At 30.4% G+C, this 17,331-nt stretch overlaps 2 protein-coding genes and 1 non-coding gene across 11 annotated transcripts; all 3 read left to right on the forward strand.

The window, feature by feature from the left end:
• The first annotated feature begins 600 nt into the window (after positions 1 to 600).
• Karybeta3 (karyopherin beta 3) lies at positions 601 to 8,277 on the forward strand. The gene is made up of 14 exons (XM_072889684.1): positions 601 to 757; positions 2,024 to 2,173; positions 2,283 to 2,509; positions 2,597 to 2,693; positions 2,987 to 3,552; positions 3,963 to 4,071; positions 4,436 to 4,735; positions 4,838 to 5,020; positions 5,096 to 5,222; positions 5,386 to 5,751; positions 5,842 to 6,095; positions 6,173 to 6,693; positions 6,778 to 6,997; positions 7,069 to 8,277. The coding sequence occupies exons 1-14, from the start codon at positions 677 to 679 to the stop codon at positions 7,156 to 7,158; spliced, it is 3,291 nt and encodes a 1,096-aa protein (XP_072745785.1). The 5' UTR covers positions 601 to 676; the 3' UTR covers positions 7,159 to 8,277.
• Positions 2,728 to 2,862, forward strand: LOC140665503 (small Cajal body-specific RNA 8). Its single transcript, XR_012046618.1, has one exon.
• A 1,972-nt stretch (positions 8,278 to 10,249) lies between the features above and the next one.
• On the forward strand, positions 10,250 to 17,328 carry LOC140664522 (choline-phosphate cytidylyltransferase A). 9 transcript variants are annotated; one of them, XM_072889686.1, is made up of 10 exons: positions 10,250 to 10,585; positions 11,681 to 11,842; positions 12,749 to 12,903; positions 13,784 to 13,892; positions 13,983 to 14,099; positions 14,259 to 14,410; positions 14,525 to 14,746; positions 14,892 to 15,059; positions 15,215 to 15,336; positions 15,422 to 17,328. In XM_072889686.1, the coding sequence occupies exons 2-10, from the start codon at positions 11,833 to 11,835 to the stop codon at positions 15,525 to 15,527; spliced, it is 1,161 nt and encodes a 386-aa protein (XP_072745787.1). In that variant the 5' UTR covers positions 10,250 to 10,585; positions 11,681 to 11,832; the 3' UTR covers positions 15,528 to 17,328. The 9 variants fall into 9 exon arrangements, with proteins under 9 accessions (XP_072745787.1, XP_072745790.1, XP_072745789.1 ...); XM_072889689.1 differs by having other exon boundaries at positions 10,251 to 10,585; positions 11,681 to 11,830; XM_072889688.1 differs by having other exon boundaries at positions 10,251 to 10,585; positions 11,681 to 11,809.
• Positions 17,329 to 17,331: the final 3 nt, after the last annotated feature.

Below are 17,331 nucleotides of genomic sequence, written 5' to 3' on the forward strand. Positions count from 1 at the left end.
TAAACTTTCATTTAATATTAATTTAATTAAATTCATGACTTATTCTTTGACAGTGATTTTCTCGATACAAAATTTGATATATCACGTAGAATTTGAAGAAAATATGTTTTTATTAATAATATATGTACCTAACTAAACCTATAAATTTTATTACCTGATTTACACATAATTTCATTCTATAAAATTAAATATATATAAATTTAAAAAACATTTATATAACTACATCATCATCTAAACTTATAAATATTTAAATTAGAAATAAAGTTTATATCAAATCAATAAAAATTAGAATTACCTGAAAGTTAATTGAAGCCTGAAACTTTATATCAATTTCGAAATGTATTCAATAGAATTTTTATGTATTCTACGCATGCACACTACTGAAGAGAAATCTGACAATGCGAGAACAACAATCCTAACGTTAAAAGAAGAAAAAAAATGTCTTTATCCTGATTGGTCAATCAAACGCTACTCTGCTCTACTAGTAAATTGGCGAATGCGATCTTGACACTGCAAATCTAGTGAACTTTTCATTTTGTCCAATTTCCAAACGACAATCAGCAATATTGGCAACATTGCGATCAATAGAGATGTTTTCGTACTTCGCATTGGCAACACTAAATGACGATCTCAACTCGGACAAGTGTGCGCGCTTGACTTCATTCGTTCGGCGACAATGGCGGCAGATCTCGATCAGTTCCAACAGCTTTTAAATACACTCCTCAGCACAGATAACGATGCCCGGACGCAGGCGGAGGTATGTAAAACACTGGCGTGTTTCGTGGCCGTGGACGACGGATGTCGATGGCGTCGCCGGGAAGGCGAATACGCTGGCTGCGTGCGCTGCGGCACGTTCGGTAGCGAGCACGTTGCCGACGTGTTGTCAGAGCTCGCATGTGGGTGTTGTAACGCACGGCTTCCGCGATACCCGGCCCTTCGATTCGTCGGCCAACGGCGACGCATCGATCCGAGGAAGGTTCATCGCGTAGCAATTTGAAGGATTTCAACGCGCTGACAAGTATATCCGCGCGCGATCGCCCGACAAATCCAAAATGGTGTCTTGCATGCGAGTAGCGCGGGCGCGTGTGCTATCCGTCATCGGTCCCGCGTGTTCCGGCAGGCGTGCTCGTCGACGACGGATATCGCGAAACCCGGTCAACTACAACGAGTTCGATTACGCCAAGCGTTCTTGTGACAATTCGCGACAATGCGCGTTAAAAATATCGCGTTACATGTGCGTGTATCCCGCGTGATTTACCAGCAAGTTGCACGCGATTGTTCCGCGTGTTTCGTCTCGCTTTCCCGCCTACGCAGGATTCCCGCAATTTCCGGCAAACGTTTCCGTGAAGCGAATCCGCGTGTTCTATCATTGTTCGTTGCGATCCATCCGACACGGATGGTCGATGGTCGAGGAGTCGCAATTTTAGAGTTCGCTTGTTCGCATTTTATTGGTACTCGCGAGATATCTTCTATATACATACACGTTTTACCTTGACTCACGGCCCGATCACGTGTCAAGCATTCACCGAATATTCATATATGCGCGCTGATATAGTATGCACTTGGCGTGAAATGAGTCAGATTCAGCTCGGTAAATTTAATTTTGGAGTGAGCTTTGATTTTTAACACCTATAGTATTCACACATACACATACATTACATTCTTTGTTTTTATATGTACATGTAACGTATATTATATATGTAAAATATAAAAGAACAGACCAAAGACATGTGTTTTTGATATAACATTTTTATATATTTATTATTTTTAATATGTTGTTATAATAATATGATACTATTTTAAATTTCTTATATACTTCTGTAAAATTTGATTCGTAAAATGTATAAAAATTTTGTTATATTTTAAATTCGTCAAAAAATAAATGCTATGTTTTTCAAAACAGTTATGTATATTTAAAAGAAAGAGATATTGATTAAAAAGCTATTTATTACTACTATATTCTTATCCTTCATTGACAAAAAAGTTTTGATAAATTAATATTTTTAAATGAAAAATTATTTAGGAAGCGTACGGTAATCTTCCAGTGGAAAGCAAGGTGACGTTTCTTTTAACTACTGTTTGCAATGGCACACTTGCTGAGGAAATGCGATCCATGGCTGCAGTACTGTTACGTCGATTATTTGCGTCAGAATTCATGGACTTTTATCCTAAGGTAGATATTATTTTAATTTTTTTATTTTTAATGTTTACTTATTAAAATATTCTTTCATTGAAATACACTTTTTAATCTTGCATTACTAATGAATATGTAATTATTTTAGATTCCACCAGAAGCACAAGTTCAATTAAAGGAACAAATTTTAGTGTCAGTTCAAAATGAACAAACAGATACTATACGACGTAAAGTCTGTGAAGTTGCGGCCGAAATTGCCAGGAGTTTAATAGATGAAGATGGCAATAATCAATGGCCAGAATTTCTTCAGTTCCTATTTCAGTGTGCAAACAGTCCATTACCAGCGTTAAAGGAAAGTGCACTCCGAATGTTTACGTAAGTTTCTTTTAAACTCAATTTACAAAATAAATTACATATTACAATATTAAGAAAGTAAAAATAAAAAATATACTTTGTATACAGATCCGTCCCAGGTGTATTTGGAAACCAACAGGCAAATTATCTGGATCTTATAAAACAAATGTTACAACAGTCTGTTCTAGATGTGGCAAATTATGAGGTAACATGCAATTTACATGTTTTATTTATTTTAACGGGAGATAGATACACGAGTTTTATAAGATAAGATTACTCGTTACTTAATCCTTCCAAAAGAAATGTTAAAAGTGCCTTCTGATGACTGTAATTTGTGAAGTATTAATTTGCAGACAGATACGGGGCATACATTTTATATTAAACAGAGTTTTTATATTAATAATATAAAAAATAAATAAAAATCTTAAATTATCCGAAAATTTTTTATCATAGAAAAGAAAAGTAATTATAACAGTGGCAATTATTTTTATCACACAGGTTAGATTTCAAGCAGTAAGAGCAATTGGAGCTTTTATAACATTACATGACAAAGAAGAAAATATACACAAGCATTTCTCAGAACTAGTTCCAGCACTAGTACAAGTAACTGCTCAATCTATAGAAAAGCAAGATGATGATGCTCTTTTAAAAGTGTTGATAGATCTTGCTGAAACCACGCCAAAATTCCTCAGGGGACAATTGGATAATATTATGCAAATGTGCATGAATGTATTCTCCAATGAAGAGATGCCTGATAATTGGAGGCAATTAGCATTAGAAGTCTTGGTAACTTTGGCAGAAACTGCACCAGCTATGGTACGGAAAGTTGGTGGAAAATATATTGCATCTCTAGTACCATTGGTACTGGAGATGATGACTGATTTAGAAGAAGATGAAAAGTGGAGTTTCTCAGATGAAATCATTGAAGAAGATAACGATAGTAATAATGTAGTTGCTGAAAGTGCACTAGATAGATTGGCATGTGGTTTGGGAGGGAAAACTATGCTACCACAAATTGTGCAAAACATCCCTACCATGTTAAATAATAGTGATTGGAAGTACAGGTGAATATTACATAAAATCTATTATTTCTTTGAGTTTAGTTGAGATAAGTTACTATAACTATATTGATATTTAATGCTATGTATTGGATATATATAATAGTATATATAATGTATAACATGTCACAGAAAAGTCAGCAATTGCATATATTTATATAAGTAATTGCGTTACATCTGTGATAGAATAACTAACGAGATAACTCTCTTTTCTAGCTGCCGTTTTGGCAGTTTGTATTTGAGATTCACGTAGATGTTCAAAGAAAGAATTGGCAGTCATATGTGTACATCTATGATTGCTACAGTTTTGAAACATACAATTCTTTCAATATTTTTTAAGTTAAATTTTATGAAATTTCTTTATTTTTTTAGTTCTGTATATATAAATCATATAAAATTTTGTATTTTTTATTTAGACATGCAGCACTTATGGCCATTTCAGCTATTGGAGAAGGATGTCATAAGCAAATGGAATGTCTTTTACCACAAATAATGGAAGGTGTTATACAATATCTGCAAGATCCAGTAAGTATAAGAAACATATTTAACACATTGTACCTGATAATATCATTCACAAACTATAAATTTGAAATTATCTGTTTCTGCATCCATTTATTAATTTATTAGTCACAAATCGAGTCAGCAGTCATATTCATTGTTTGAGTATGATAGCGTTACATTTGTGGCAAATTAAACAAAGGAGACAAATTCTTGCTGTATTACCGTTTTGGTAATGTAGATTCCAAGATGTATCCTTTGTAGTTCCTGAGAGTTGATTGTTTACAATTAAACAGTCATAGTTTTGGAACATACACAAATTTCTCTATTAAAATTTTTTTATATAAATGCAAAAATCTTTGGAATACCAAACAACATTATTACTTTTTAGCATCCTCGTGTAAGATACGCTGCCTGCAATGCAGTAGGACAAATGTCAACAGATTTTTCACCTATATTTGAAAAGAAATTTCACGATAAAGTTATCCCTGGATTATTGATGGTATTGGACGATAATGCAAATCCTAGAGTTCAAGCTCATGCTGGTGCCGCTTTAGTAAACTTCAGTGAAGATTGTCCGAAAAATATTTTAACACCCTATTTGGATGCCATAATGGCTAAACTTGAATCAATATTGACTGCTAAGTTTCATGAACTAGTTGAAAAAGGAACTAAACTCGTGCTTGAACAAGTAAGTTGGATGAACCATAAAATATAGATAGTATTTATAATAATTTTATAAAAAAATAAAATTTTTTGCAAATCTAAATATTTTGCCTTTTTTTCTGTATAGGTTGTCACAACAATTGCTTCTGTTGCTGATACTTGCGAAGAACAGTTTGTAACGTATTATGATAGACTAATGCCTTGTTTGAAATATATTATTCAAAATGCAAATCAACAAGAACATAAAATGTTACGGGGCAAGACCATTGAATGTGTTAGTCTTATAGGTCTAGCTGTTGGTCCAGAAAAGGTAATTAAATACTTTCATTTCTTGTTTATATAAACAAAAACTCATTGTAATTATATTGTATTTTAATCTTAACAGTTTATTGCGGACGCTAGTGAAGTTATGGATATGTTATTAAAAACACATTCAGAAGGTGATCTTCCAGACGATGATCCGCAAACCAGTTATCTTATATCTGCTTGGGCTAGAATTTGTAAAATTCTTGGTAAGATATATATAAATTAATATTGTAAATGTAACAAATTCTGCTTATATACCACAAAAATTTTTAGTAACTGATTTATACACAACTACTAATTACAATATACTTACAATTATTTTATATTATTGCATAATACAATTTCTTAAAATTGCTTGTATTTTCTTAGGAAAACAATTCGAACAGTACCTACCATTGGTAATGGGACCCGTGTTACGAACAGCTGCTATGAAACCTGAGGTTGCATTGTTGGATAATGAAGACATGGAAGGAATTGAAAGCGATCTTGATTGGCAATTTGTTCAATTAGGGGAGCAACAGAATTTTGGAATTAAAACAGCTGGTTTAGAAGATAAGGCCTCTGCATGTGAAATGTTGGTTTGTTATGCACGAGAATTGAAAGAAGGTTTTGCGGATTACGCTGAGGAAGTAGTACGATTAATGGTGCCGATGTTGAAGTTTTATTTCCATGACGGTGTCAGAACTGCAGCTGCTGCAAGTTTGCCATATCTCCTTGATTGTGCTAAAATAAAAGGTTAGATAAATCATATTTATATTAAAGAAATTATGTATATTAATTATATATACATATAAAATAACAATATATGTTAATATTTTTCCATAGGTCCACAATATTTAGAAGGCATGTGGGCGTATATCTGTCCAGATTTGTTGAAATCTATCGATACAGAACCGGAATCTGAAGTATTGTTGGAACTATTGTCCTCTTTAGCAAAATGTATTGAAACACTGGGCGCAGGTTGCTTAAGCGGACAGCATATGACTGAACTTTTACGGCTTATAGATAAATTACTTAATGAACACTTTGAAAGAGCAGTTGCTAGATTAGAAAAACGAAAAGACGAAGATTATGACGAGGTATTAACAAAACTTAATTATATAAAACTTTTTAGAAATCTTTCTTTACATATTAATAATATTCGATTTATATTTAGGTCGTTGAAGAACAACTTGCTGATGAAGACAATGAGGACATATATATCCTCAGCAAAGTCGCTGATATTTTACATGCCTTATTTACAACTTATAAGTCTTCATTTTTCCCATACTTTGATCAAATATGTGGACATTTTGTAAAATTACTGAGCCCCGAAAGATCATGGTCAGATCATCAATGGGCTTTATGTGTCTTCGATGATGTAATAGAATTCGGAGGACCCGAGTGTGCAAAATATCAAGATATTTTCTTGCGACCTATGATTCAATACGTTTCTGACAAATCTGCTGAAGTTAGGCAAGCGGCAGCTTACGGTTGTGGAGTTTTAGGCCAATTTGGTGGAGAAGGTTTTGCACAAGCATGTGCGGAAGCTTTACCAAAACTAATGGAAGTTATCAGCAATCCTGAATCTAGGTCGCCGGAGAATGTAAACCCTACTGAAAATGCTATTTCGGCAGTAACTAAAATTCTTAAATATAATAATAAAGCAATCAACGTCGATGAAATTCTTCCACACTGGTGAGCTTTTATTTTATTTCAAGTATAACTCGTTATGTTCAATAAATACGAGTAAATTTTTCTAAATGTTTCTTTCTATGGTAGGTTAACTTGGCTGCCAGTTGTTGAAGATGAAGATGAAGCACCTCATGTTTATGGATACTTGTGTGATTTGATTGAAGCAAATCATACAGTAGTTTTAGGAACAAATAATGCGCATTTGCCTCGACTTATAAGTTTCTTTGCTGAAGCCTTGTTCAGAGAAGCTGTGCCTACCGACCATCCTGTTATGTCAAGAATTCTTAGTATTGTTAGAGAAATACAGGTAGGGAATACACATGAAATGTTTATATTTATTGTTACAATCTTCAAAAATAATTTTTTATTTCCTTCCAGAACAACGAGACAATGTTCCAGGCAACTATAATGCAACTAACAACAGATCAGCAACAAGCGCTTCATGGGGCACTTAGCACATTAAGTTGAATTTTTAACACCATAACAAAGTAAAAAAAAAATAATATTAAATGCCCGCGTTAATTAATCTCCCAGGGGAAAAATCAGAGATTTTAGGTAACTAGATTATACCTATAAACCGTTCGCTCTCCAGCCTAGCTATACATACATGCAAATATATTTAAGTGTTTCATATATTATTATCCATGTAACTTGTTGAGCATATAATTCTGAATTATTATCAGATTCGATATTATCAGTTTTCTATTGTCAAGGATTGTTGCAAAACATTTGAAGTGAAATTTGTGTTCAATATTATTTCATTTATAGTGCTGTTATAAGTGAAAATAAGTCAAAAAAAATTTTATTAACTCTGAATGAACTCACATTGATAGAATTTGGAGAAATGTAGTTTATATATTCCTAAAAGGTTTTAAACTTAATATTTGTTTACGTTATGTATATACATTTATTTTTTTTGCATTGTATTGATTAACATTATTGAAAAATTTATGAATAATGACATCGACTTAAGCCGAATTTTCAAGCGATAATGTTCTCCGCCATTGAGAGCCGAATGATGCTAAATTAAAAAAACGGAAAAAATGGCTTTGTAAAAATTGCATAGTGCAGCGTACACATCATAGCTTTGTTATGTGAACATAACATTAAGAAATTATAATTTTGTCACTGTGATCTTTTAAATTGTGTCTATTTTCTCAATTTATCCTTTGTTTCGGCAAAATGACGAAGCTATAAAATAGACTGGAATCTTCATTGTCTCAGCCTTGAAGTAAACGAGTGACATTGTGATTTAGGTATTTTTATTATTAAATTTAGATGCAGTAAATGTTATTTATAATAATATCGATAATATTGCAATGTTGAGATCTGTACATGAATGCCTTTTGAATGAAACGTAATGAAACATTTTAGAACTTTTAGATTCACAGTCATAAATTTGCAATATAATGAATATATCTTTTTTACATAGGGTCATATACAAGATGCATATTTAAACATTGTATATTATAATTTTTCTTGTAATTTTATAGCTAATTTTTATTGAGTTATACTTAGCTGTAATTTTACAATATGTTTGTCATATATCTATGTTATCTGAGAATAAAAAATAATGAAACATTCAAAGTTGATCCAATTCATATAAAATTAACCGACTCTATGCATTACGTTTCCTTCAATTGATACAATGAGAAATGAGAATCAAGAATATTAATGTTGAAAAGAACCGAGTGAAATCATTTGTTTAAATTTGTAATAACCTGTTGTTACTATTTATTTATGTGTACTCTGATACACTTGCAATTATATTAAAATTTACTGGTGGAAAATTTAATTATAGTGAAGCTCTTTATGGCTACTTTCAACATAAAAGCTCCAAGTAGACTTTTTTTTACTATAGTGTCTAGAGAAGTAAAAATAAAGAATAAACATTTATTTGTACATATAACATCAAAGTATATAAATATCAAACAAGTATAAAGAACTACTCACTTGTAAGTATCCTTGATATATGGCAGACACTGCCTCGACAATTGTTTTATGAAAAAATTAACACCACAATCTTGTAAGATGCACCCATACATATTATATTGCGTATAATAACAAATATAAAAATCAATGTTGGACTATTTACGATTTACGCGATACGTATCTGTGAGAGAAGAGAAGTTAAAATCAATACAAAAGAAAAAATTATAATTCTTACAATTATATAGAAATTATTTTAAAGTTATTAATTAAAATAAATCTCAGCTTTGTAATTAATTGTTTTGCTCTTCACACCTTCATACATATTAATATAATTTTACTAAATTATATATAATCCCTTCAATATATATTATAATGCTCACATTAAAAAAAAAAAATATTTCAAATTTTTGTAAAAGCTTTATTTTACGCAGCAACCATCTAAAATTTAATACAATGCTAGACGATTATTCTATAAATAGCTTTAACTTATAAAAATCGATGTGTGATAAATCAGAAAGAAATATATATTATTATTCGAGACGTATTTAAGTGTGTAACTAAAGTTGAAATTAAATAGTTAATAATATTGCATACTTGCACTGGTTTACTATTTTATCAGTGTCAAAAAATAATTATATACGGTTGCAAAGCGTTATATTATCGATATATATTTTAAATGTGATTATTTATGGTAATATTTTATTTTGCTGCTTCATTTATATAGCTAATTCATGTTCCAATATATTGCATCAAAGGTGACAGGTCAATGTTGAAAGAGTACGAAAATATTGACCATTCAGTCATACCTGATAGCATTTTATATTGACATATAATATTGATTAATTATATCTGTATATTTATAATTAAGTAATCAGACAACAGTTCTGAAATAATTATCAGCATTCAGCAATTTTATTTAAATGTGTTAAAAATAAAGGTCAACACTCAATATATATATATATATATATTATATATATATAAACACCTATATGTTCAATAGCAACCTGTTGTAAAATGAAAACATATGTTGCAGAATAACGGAGGAAACCTGATTTGAGAGCGTCATTTGAGCAACGGTACCGCATCTGTAGTATGCATTTTGCATATATAAAGCGAAATACATATACTATATCTTTAAGTATTGTTTACGCAGTTATATACAGGCACATTGTATTGTATAATCGTTTATACCTTTCGCTATATCTTTATAAATTTTTAATTTAGTTATAGGATGCAGTTCAAATTTAAAAAAAAAGTAGATTATTATATTAGTAGCTATCACACAAATAGCGATCTTTAACATTTCAATATAAAAAGTCATATCTGCAAATGTTGACACATATGTGCGATTGTAGAAAATTATCGTATCTGTATATTTTATCACGTATGCGAAATTATCAGATAGTGCTAGGTCAATCTTGAAAATTCTGCCAAGTTGCAAGGAAAATCATCTCGAGTGTGAAATATAATGGAAAGAAAATTCAAAAGAATACATTATATTTTATATGCTTATTATCTTTTTTTTTTTCAAGCTATTCTCTACATACACGCCCCTATGTATATGTACATACGCACCGGTATGCGGAACGTAGCCGGTATACATATGACGCCGGCGATCATCCGATATTGCGTCATCGCATTACCCTCTCGCCTGCCACGATGGATGAGCGCTCGCGACACACGAAACACGACCGCGCGTTAACATGCGTATATAATACATAGTGTCGCGTGGACGCGAACGTCAAATCGTAGTAAATGGTGTATCGAAAAATCGTACGTTCGATCTACATTGGGATTTTATTGATCCCACGCGAGTGATAAGTCGAGAATCTTCGCGTTATACCCGATCTTTTGTGACCTTAAAATTATAATCGACACACCCCGCGTTCTCTAGAACACGTTGCGGCACCCGGCAAATTATAAAGAGTGCTTTGTGTATGCACACGTGACTGTTTTACACACGGTAAGAATTTACGATTACGTTACTTAAAAGTCTGTTTGGCAGTGTGTCCCAAAGTGTCGAATATATTAGAGAATATATCAGAGAATGGTGAAGAGAATTTGTGAATTTTGACAGCTCTTTATAAGATATATCGTTCTCGTATATATCACATATTTGAAAGTTATACCTACACATGAAATAATTATTACATATATATACATGAAGATCGATGTGAAAAATTATTTTACAGTGATATATATATTTATATATTATCATTTGTCGGCAATATTTTAACACATTTTAAAATATTTGTGGAACACGCATTATTGCATTTTGAAATTCGCCGAAATTAACTTTTTGTTCGGGAAATAATATCAATGATGACTCATCTGTATGTTAATTAGAGCGGAACATTCGAATTGTTAGTAGCGATTGAATCTTATTGTCAGTATATATATATATATATATTTGTAACGGTAAATGTATTGTAAATGAGAAAACAGTAAGAACGTCGATACGTTGATTACGGTCAAGTGATCGTAAATCGTGCATTGTAAATGCAACGCATAAAATCATATATTAACACGTTGCATTTTTTCGGAGAAACTTTACATATGGGATAATATTCTTAGAAATCCGTTTGGAAATTCCGTTTCTAGCAGGCAGAATAATCTCGTTGTATAAATGTAAAAGATAAATTTTATCTTTTATTTTTCAAAAAAGAATTTCTCTTCAATTATTAAAATGTCGACAACTTGACCTGAACGAAAAATGCTTTCTCATGACACAATTGACCCAACCTCTTTTACAACAGAGAGATTCTTCTCTTGCCTTTTGTGTTTTTCTTTCACTCTTGCCAAGATAGATATACGTATAATGTTTAGCCTAGATATACACGTGTAACATTTCAAATTTAGACAAAGCGAACTCGACCAATCACGCATTTAATATACAAATTGCAACAATCTGATGTTTCTCGTGATTGGACAGTTTGTCGTTATTTACATAATGCAAACCCGCCTAAACAGTCTTAACATTCGAACAGATTTTATTTAACATAAATATAATAAACAAGGTTTCCTATTTTGCGCACTAAAAGAATTACACTCTTTGCAGCACCCAAGTTGAAACAGAGACATACAATTAAACGTTCGAGAAAGGAGGATAGATGAATGCAGTACGGAAAGTGCAACTAACAAAGAATTGACCTATCGCAGCGGGTGTCGAACGTCGGGCGTCTGCTAGGTCAGCTATTTGTATAGTGTGGTATGCAATCTGGTATGGGTATTAACATTAATTAAAACGCCGTCGAAGTTAAAACGCACGTTTCATCACTTTGCAGTCTCCGCCCAATTTTTCTGAAGCCACGTTGTACATTTTCATTACGATTTCGATTTTTCAACTTTGGACTTCACGAGACGAGCGCACGCTATATTAGTCCGAGGGGAGAAAAAAAAAAAAAAAAAAAAAAAAAAAAAAAAATTCAACGCTACTGAGAATCGTAGTTCGTTTTCGTCCAGCTGTTTTTCTCATTGCTTTTCTCACACGAGGAACGTCGCGAATCGCGACCAAACGGAGGAACGGATTCGATCGCCGTGGCTGCAAGTATTAATATTAACGCATACCGCATACCAACACCGATTCTCATATTGCATCGATGAGCGACGAATCTCGTTTGTTACACTCACATGACTTTTGTGGCGTGAATGTCTATCTCGGAACTCGAAACGTACGGGCAATACGGTGATAGGGTATCCGGTCGCCGGACGTGCGTGGCACGCGGCTCGCAGGCGCGGCGTCGTGTATGGTGTGTCGTGTGACGTCGACCGGTAAATCATAAATTTCGATCTTTAAAGCTTATCTACCAACGCAAAAAGATTATGTCGTCGTGGACTACACGGTTCCCATCTGTTCGTGATAACGTAATTACGGTTATAATTCGTTTTCTCGCACACATACACACACACAAAATATATGGATGTTAATATATATTTATCAGTATAATTTTGTTTCTATAAACGCAAATATGTGACACCATTAGCAATATCATTTAATTATAATATGCTTATTTTTTTGCATTTTTGCATTTAATGTATTAATAATTAGAAATATTGTGATATAAATGTCTTTTTTTATCTGAGAATTATACTGCATTATTTGATGGTTACATCCGTACATTTACAGTTAAACGAAAGCTGTATGGCAACAGCATTGCAAAAGTAAAAAAAATGTCTAGGAAGCGTCCCAGAGAAGAAACTATGCTGGCTACTGTATCTCATCAAAACAGCGTCAATGGAGAAAGCGCATCTTGTTCGAGGGAAGATTCTCCAGTTCATGCTGTAAGTATTAATATATGTTGTTAAGCATAAGCAAATAAACAATAGAGTCACAGTATCATTAAATATGATCTAAAAATATCCCATTGTGAAATTACGAAATAAATTATATGTATATATCTTTATCAACTCTTCATATATATATAGAATTTATTGATATCATTAATACTATTTGTAAAAGATACAATCACTTAAAATTGTCTACTGTAAAGATAATACTTATTGGTCTTTAGTTGATAATAATCTGGCGTGATGCCAGATTGGCCTATCTAATATGATAAAAAGCTTGGAAATATTTTAACATTTTAGAGTCTTGTTCAGTTTTTAAAAGTGAAGTCACACTGACATATGGAATACAATTTTTAAAAATTTACGTTCTATAATTTTATCTAAATAGCTAAATGCAATTGTATAACTACCATTTTTTATTAAACATTAAATGTTTTATGTGTTTTTAAGAGTTAATTTAAATATATTTAATCTACAATTATAGTATATAAGTTTTCTCTTCTTATAAATCAATTAATTAATCAGTTAGTCAAATTGTATTAAGAGCAATGACTTGGAGTTCTAAACAGAATTGTACTGAAAATAACAGTGTAAATTTGTCACTTTTAAAAAATTACAGTAATCAAGTTCCTTTTATCATGAAAAATTCAGTAGTAAGTTTTACTTATTTTACTCCTTATTTATATAATATATTAAACTAAGAATATAACATTATACAATTTAATAAATTGAAATGATAACATTAATAGACAAATAGTTACAATACATAATAGACAATCTCGAATTAAATACACAAATTCAAGAGAGAATTTTTTTCATTTAACTTTATATTTGTGTATAAAATATTAACAGTCTAAGTTCTCATTTATTCTAGTCTATTTGTAAAGAAGCACCTTTCAGCGATGATTCAGAGGCTATTATAGAGAAAAATGCGTGTGATTATAATATAAGGATTACCTTAAAACAAGCGAAGAGTGGTAAAGGTATAGTTCAAAAAGTCCTTGTTAATAATACTAAATATCATAGATTATTTTTTTAATTTCTATGTATGTATTGTTTAAATTCTTTTTCAGCTCCTAGGAAAATTAGAGTTTATGCCGATGGTATTTATGATCTTTTTCATCAAGGACATGCACGGCAACTTTTACAAGCAAAGAATATTTTTGCAAATGTTTATCTCATTGTTGGAGGTAACTATATTAAATTTTATAATTTTGATTTTTTCACTATTCGTGTTATAAATCTTATTGTAATTTTATAATATATTTACTAGTTTACTTTATATTTCTAAATTATGATAATTCTATAAATATTTATAGCATATCGATCATATTTTTTTTATTTTACAGTGTGTAATGATGAATTGACACATAGTAAAAAAGGAAGAACTGTAATGACAGATTTAGAAAGATATGATGCTGTTAGGCATTGTAGATATGTAGATGAAGTTGTTCGAGATGCACCCTGGGAACTCGATGATGAGTTTATTAGAAAACACAAGGTACAATCATGAAAACATGATTCATATTATGTTATAAAATATATTTAATAAAATGCTATAATTTTACAATTATTTTATAAAAGAATTAAATGTTGAATGAATACTATGTTACAGATTGATTTTGTTGCACATGATGATATACCATACATGACAGATGATACATCAGATGTTTATGCTAAATTAAAAGCTAAGGGCATGTTTGTAGCTACACAGAGAACGGAAGGCGTTTCCACTTCGGATATAGTTGCAAGAATAGTCAAAGATTATGACATATATGTTAGAAGAAATCTTGCACGAGGTTATAGTGCAAAGGAACTTAATGTTTCTTTTCTCAATGTAAGTTCCTGTTAATTATTGCATTAATGATATCTACAAATATATCACATTCAAATTGTCAGATATAAAAGATATCACAATCATAATATAGTCACAAATAAAGAGTAATTGTAACAAATGAAATATTACAAAAGAAATTTTATAGGAGAAAAAGTTTCGCCTACAAAACAAATTTGATGACCTGAAAGATAAGGGAAAAAGAGTAATGGAAAATATCGGTGAGAAACGAATGGACATGATAAGTAAATGGGAAGAGAAATCTCGGGACTTCATCGATGCCTTTCTTTTGCTATTTGGAAGAGAAGGCACATTGGTATGCATACGTGGCAAAATACGTGGCAAATTCATATGTATACATATACATATGTGTATGCTAATACACACATATATATATATATATATATATATATATTTTTTTTTTTTTTTTTTTTTATAGTATATAAATATATCAAAAATTGTAATTTGTAGTCAACAATTTGGAACGAAGGCAAAGGCCGTTTGATGCAAGCATTATCTCCACCAGCAAGCCCAAGAAGGGATGGCAGTCCAGATAGCAGTAATAGCAGTAACAATGATGAAGATCAGACAAGGTACATTTTAAAATATATTAGAATATTTGTATATATTTAAGATACTCTATGATAGATATTAAACTATTTTGTACATCTTATATAGTCCACCACCAAACAAGACAGGACGCTATGAGTTTTCACATCAAAACAATCATTATTTAAGTGATGATTATAGTGATGATGAAGAGGAAAATTTACACTCCAACTGATAGTTGATTTCATTAAAGAGGCATATATATATATATATTCTTTTTGACCAAACTATCGTGCAATTTTTATTTATTACCTTGAAAATTTAGATGTATTTTCATACAACTGCATGAATTGCTGATACAGAGTGTAATGCTATGCTTGATGAATTTTGTATGATATGAGCTGATACTCTACATATTAAACATATTGCCTATTGTGATGTGAAAGTTTAATGTGATCTTGCAAATTTTATTTACATCATAATATATACATAGCTTAGATGATACACATAGACTTTAATTATATTAATTAATAATTTTAAAATAATGTAATATTCAATATTTTTTTATTATTATTTCGGAGACATTGTTGCACTTAGTTCCTATATTCTTTAATGCAATAGTTATTTATACCTTCAATTTTGTACTTTATTATAAACTTGATTATAAACCTTAATGTATTGACATACAATGACTTCTAGTTATAAGCATGATTTTTTATCTGATTATAAGCACACAAGTCAGTCTCTAATCATCGAGTAAATTAATATAAAATTTTCCTTGATATCTAAAGTTAAATATTTAAGAATATTTAAGTTTTGTTTTCAATTTTCGAAAAAATTTAAATTTGCATTTATATGGCAGTTTGTTGAATAAATAAGACAAATCTATGCTCCAAGATATAATCTCGTGGTTATAATGTGCTTATTATCAGGAATCACTGTATATCCATATTTTTCAAGAGTAAGAATTTAAATATTTATAATTGTATTACATTGTAAAATATGGATTATTGATTAAGGTGCTATAGATTATTTCAGAAATAAATTTTTGTGTTCAGAAATTTTTATAAAATAGTCTTAATTGCATAAATAATCTCTTCATTTTTATTCACGTAAATCTAATTTCAATTTTATTTAAAGAAAATAATCTTAATTTTAAGTAGCACAATTTGACATATAATATTATTTATGAGTAATAAAATATGTACAAGAAACACGAATACTTTTAAGCTTATAGAATACGAAATTGTGTTGCATTGTGAATATAAGAAATAAACATAAACATCAGATACTTATTATAAAAAGAGAGAGAATTTGTTTTTAACATATTAGACATTTAATAAAAATTTACAGAATAAATTATTTCTGTAATTATTTTGTTTTTTTATATGATAATTGAAATAAAAAAAAATTTAATTATAAATATAACTAATCAAAGAATATTTCTTGATCAAAAGTCAAGCAAATTATAAAATTTAAATGATTTCTCTCTCTCTCTCTCACACACACACACACATTACATAAAATATATTTTCCTTTTAGAGGAAGTACAGTTTTAATGTTAACATGTATAAGTAAAATAAGATCAACAAGTTAAAATAAATGATGCAACACTTATATATGAAACAGATGTATGCCTACAATAATTTTTCGTGATATACGAATGCTGCCGCAATTTGATATGTATATATTGCATATAGCTTGCATTTAATATTTGTTTAATTTGTTGTTGTGTGATCTCAATTCTCTCTATAATCTCTAAAATATTTTATGAATAAAATAAATACTTCTTCCTCTCTTATTTAGAAAAAAACTATGGTATATAATATTTTATAATCATGTATATATTCTTATACTTTTTAGATATATAAATTTTAAAATTGCAGATAGTTTATGCATAAAATAGTTTTGAACATATATTTGATAGTATGTTTTGTGTGTATATTAAGTCACACATATAGTGTCTTATTCATATAATGTTTAGCTGAAACAAAATATATATAATAAATAAAGTTGGAGTTTTTGAAATTATAATATAT

This window comes from Anoplolepis gracilipes, chromosome 4 (genome assembly GCF_047496725.1).
Source record: "Anoplolepis gracilipes chromosome 4, ASM4749672v1, whole genome shotgun sequence".
NCBI lineage: Eukaryota > Metazoa > Arthropoda > Insecta > Hymenoptera > Formicidae > Anoplolepis > Anoplolepis gracilipes.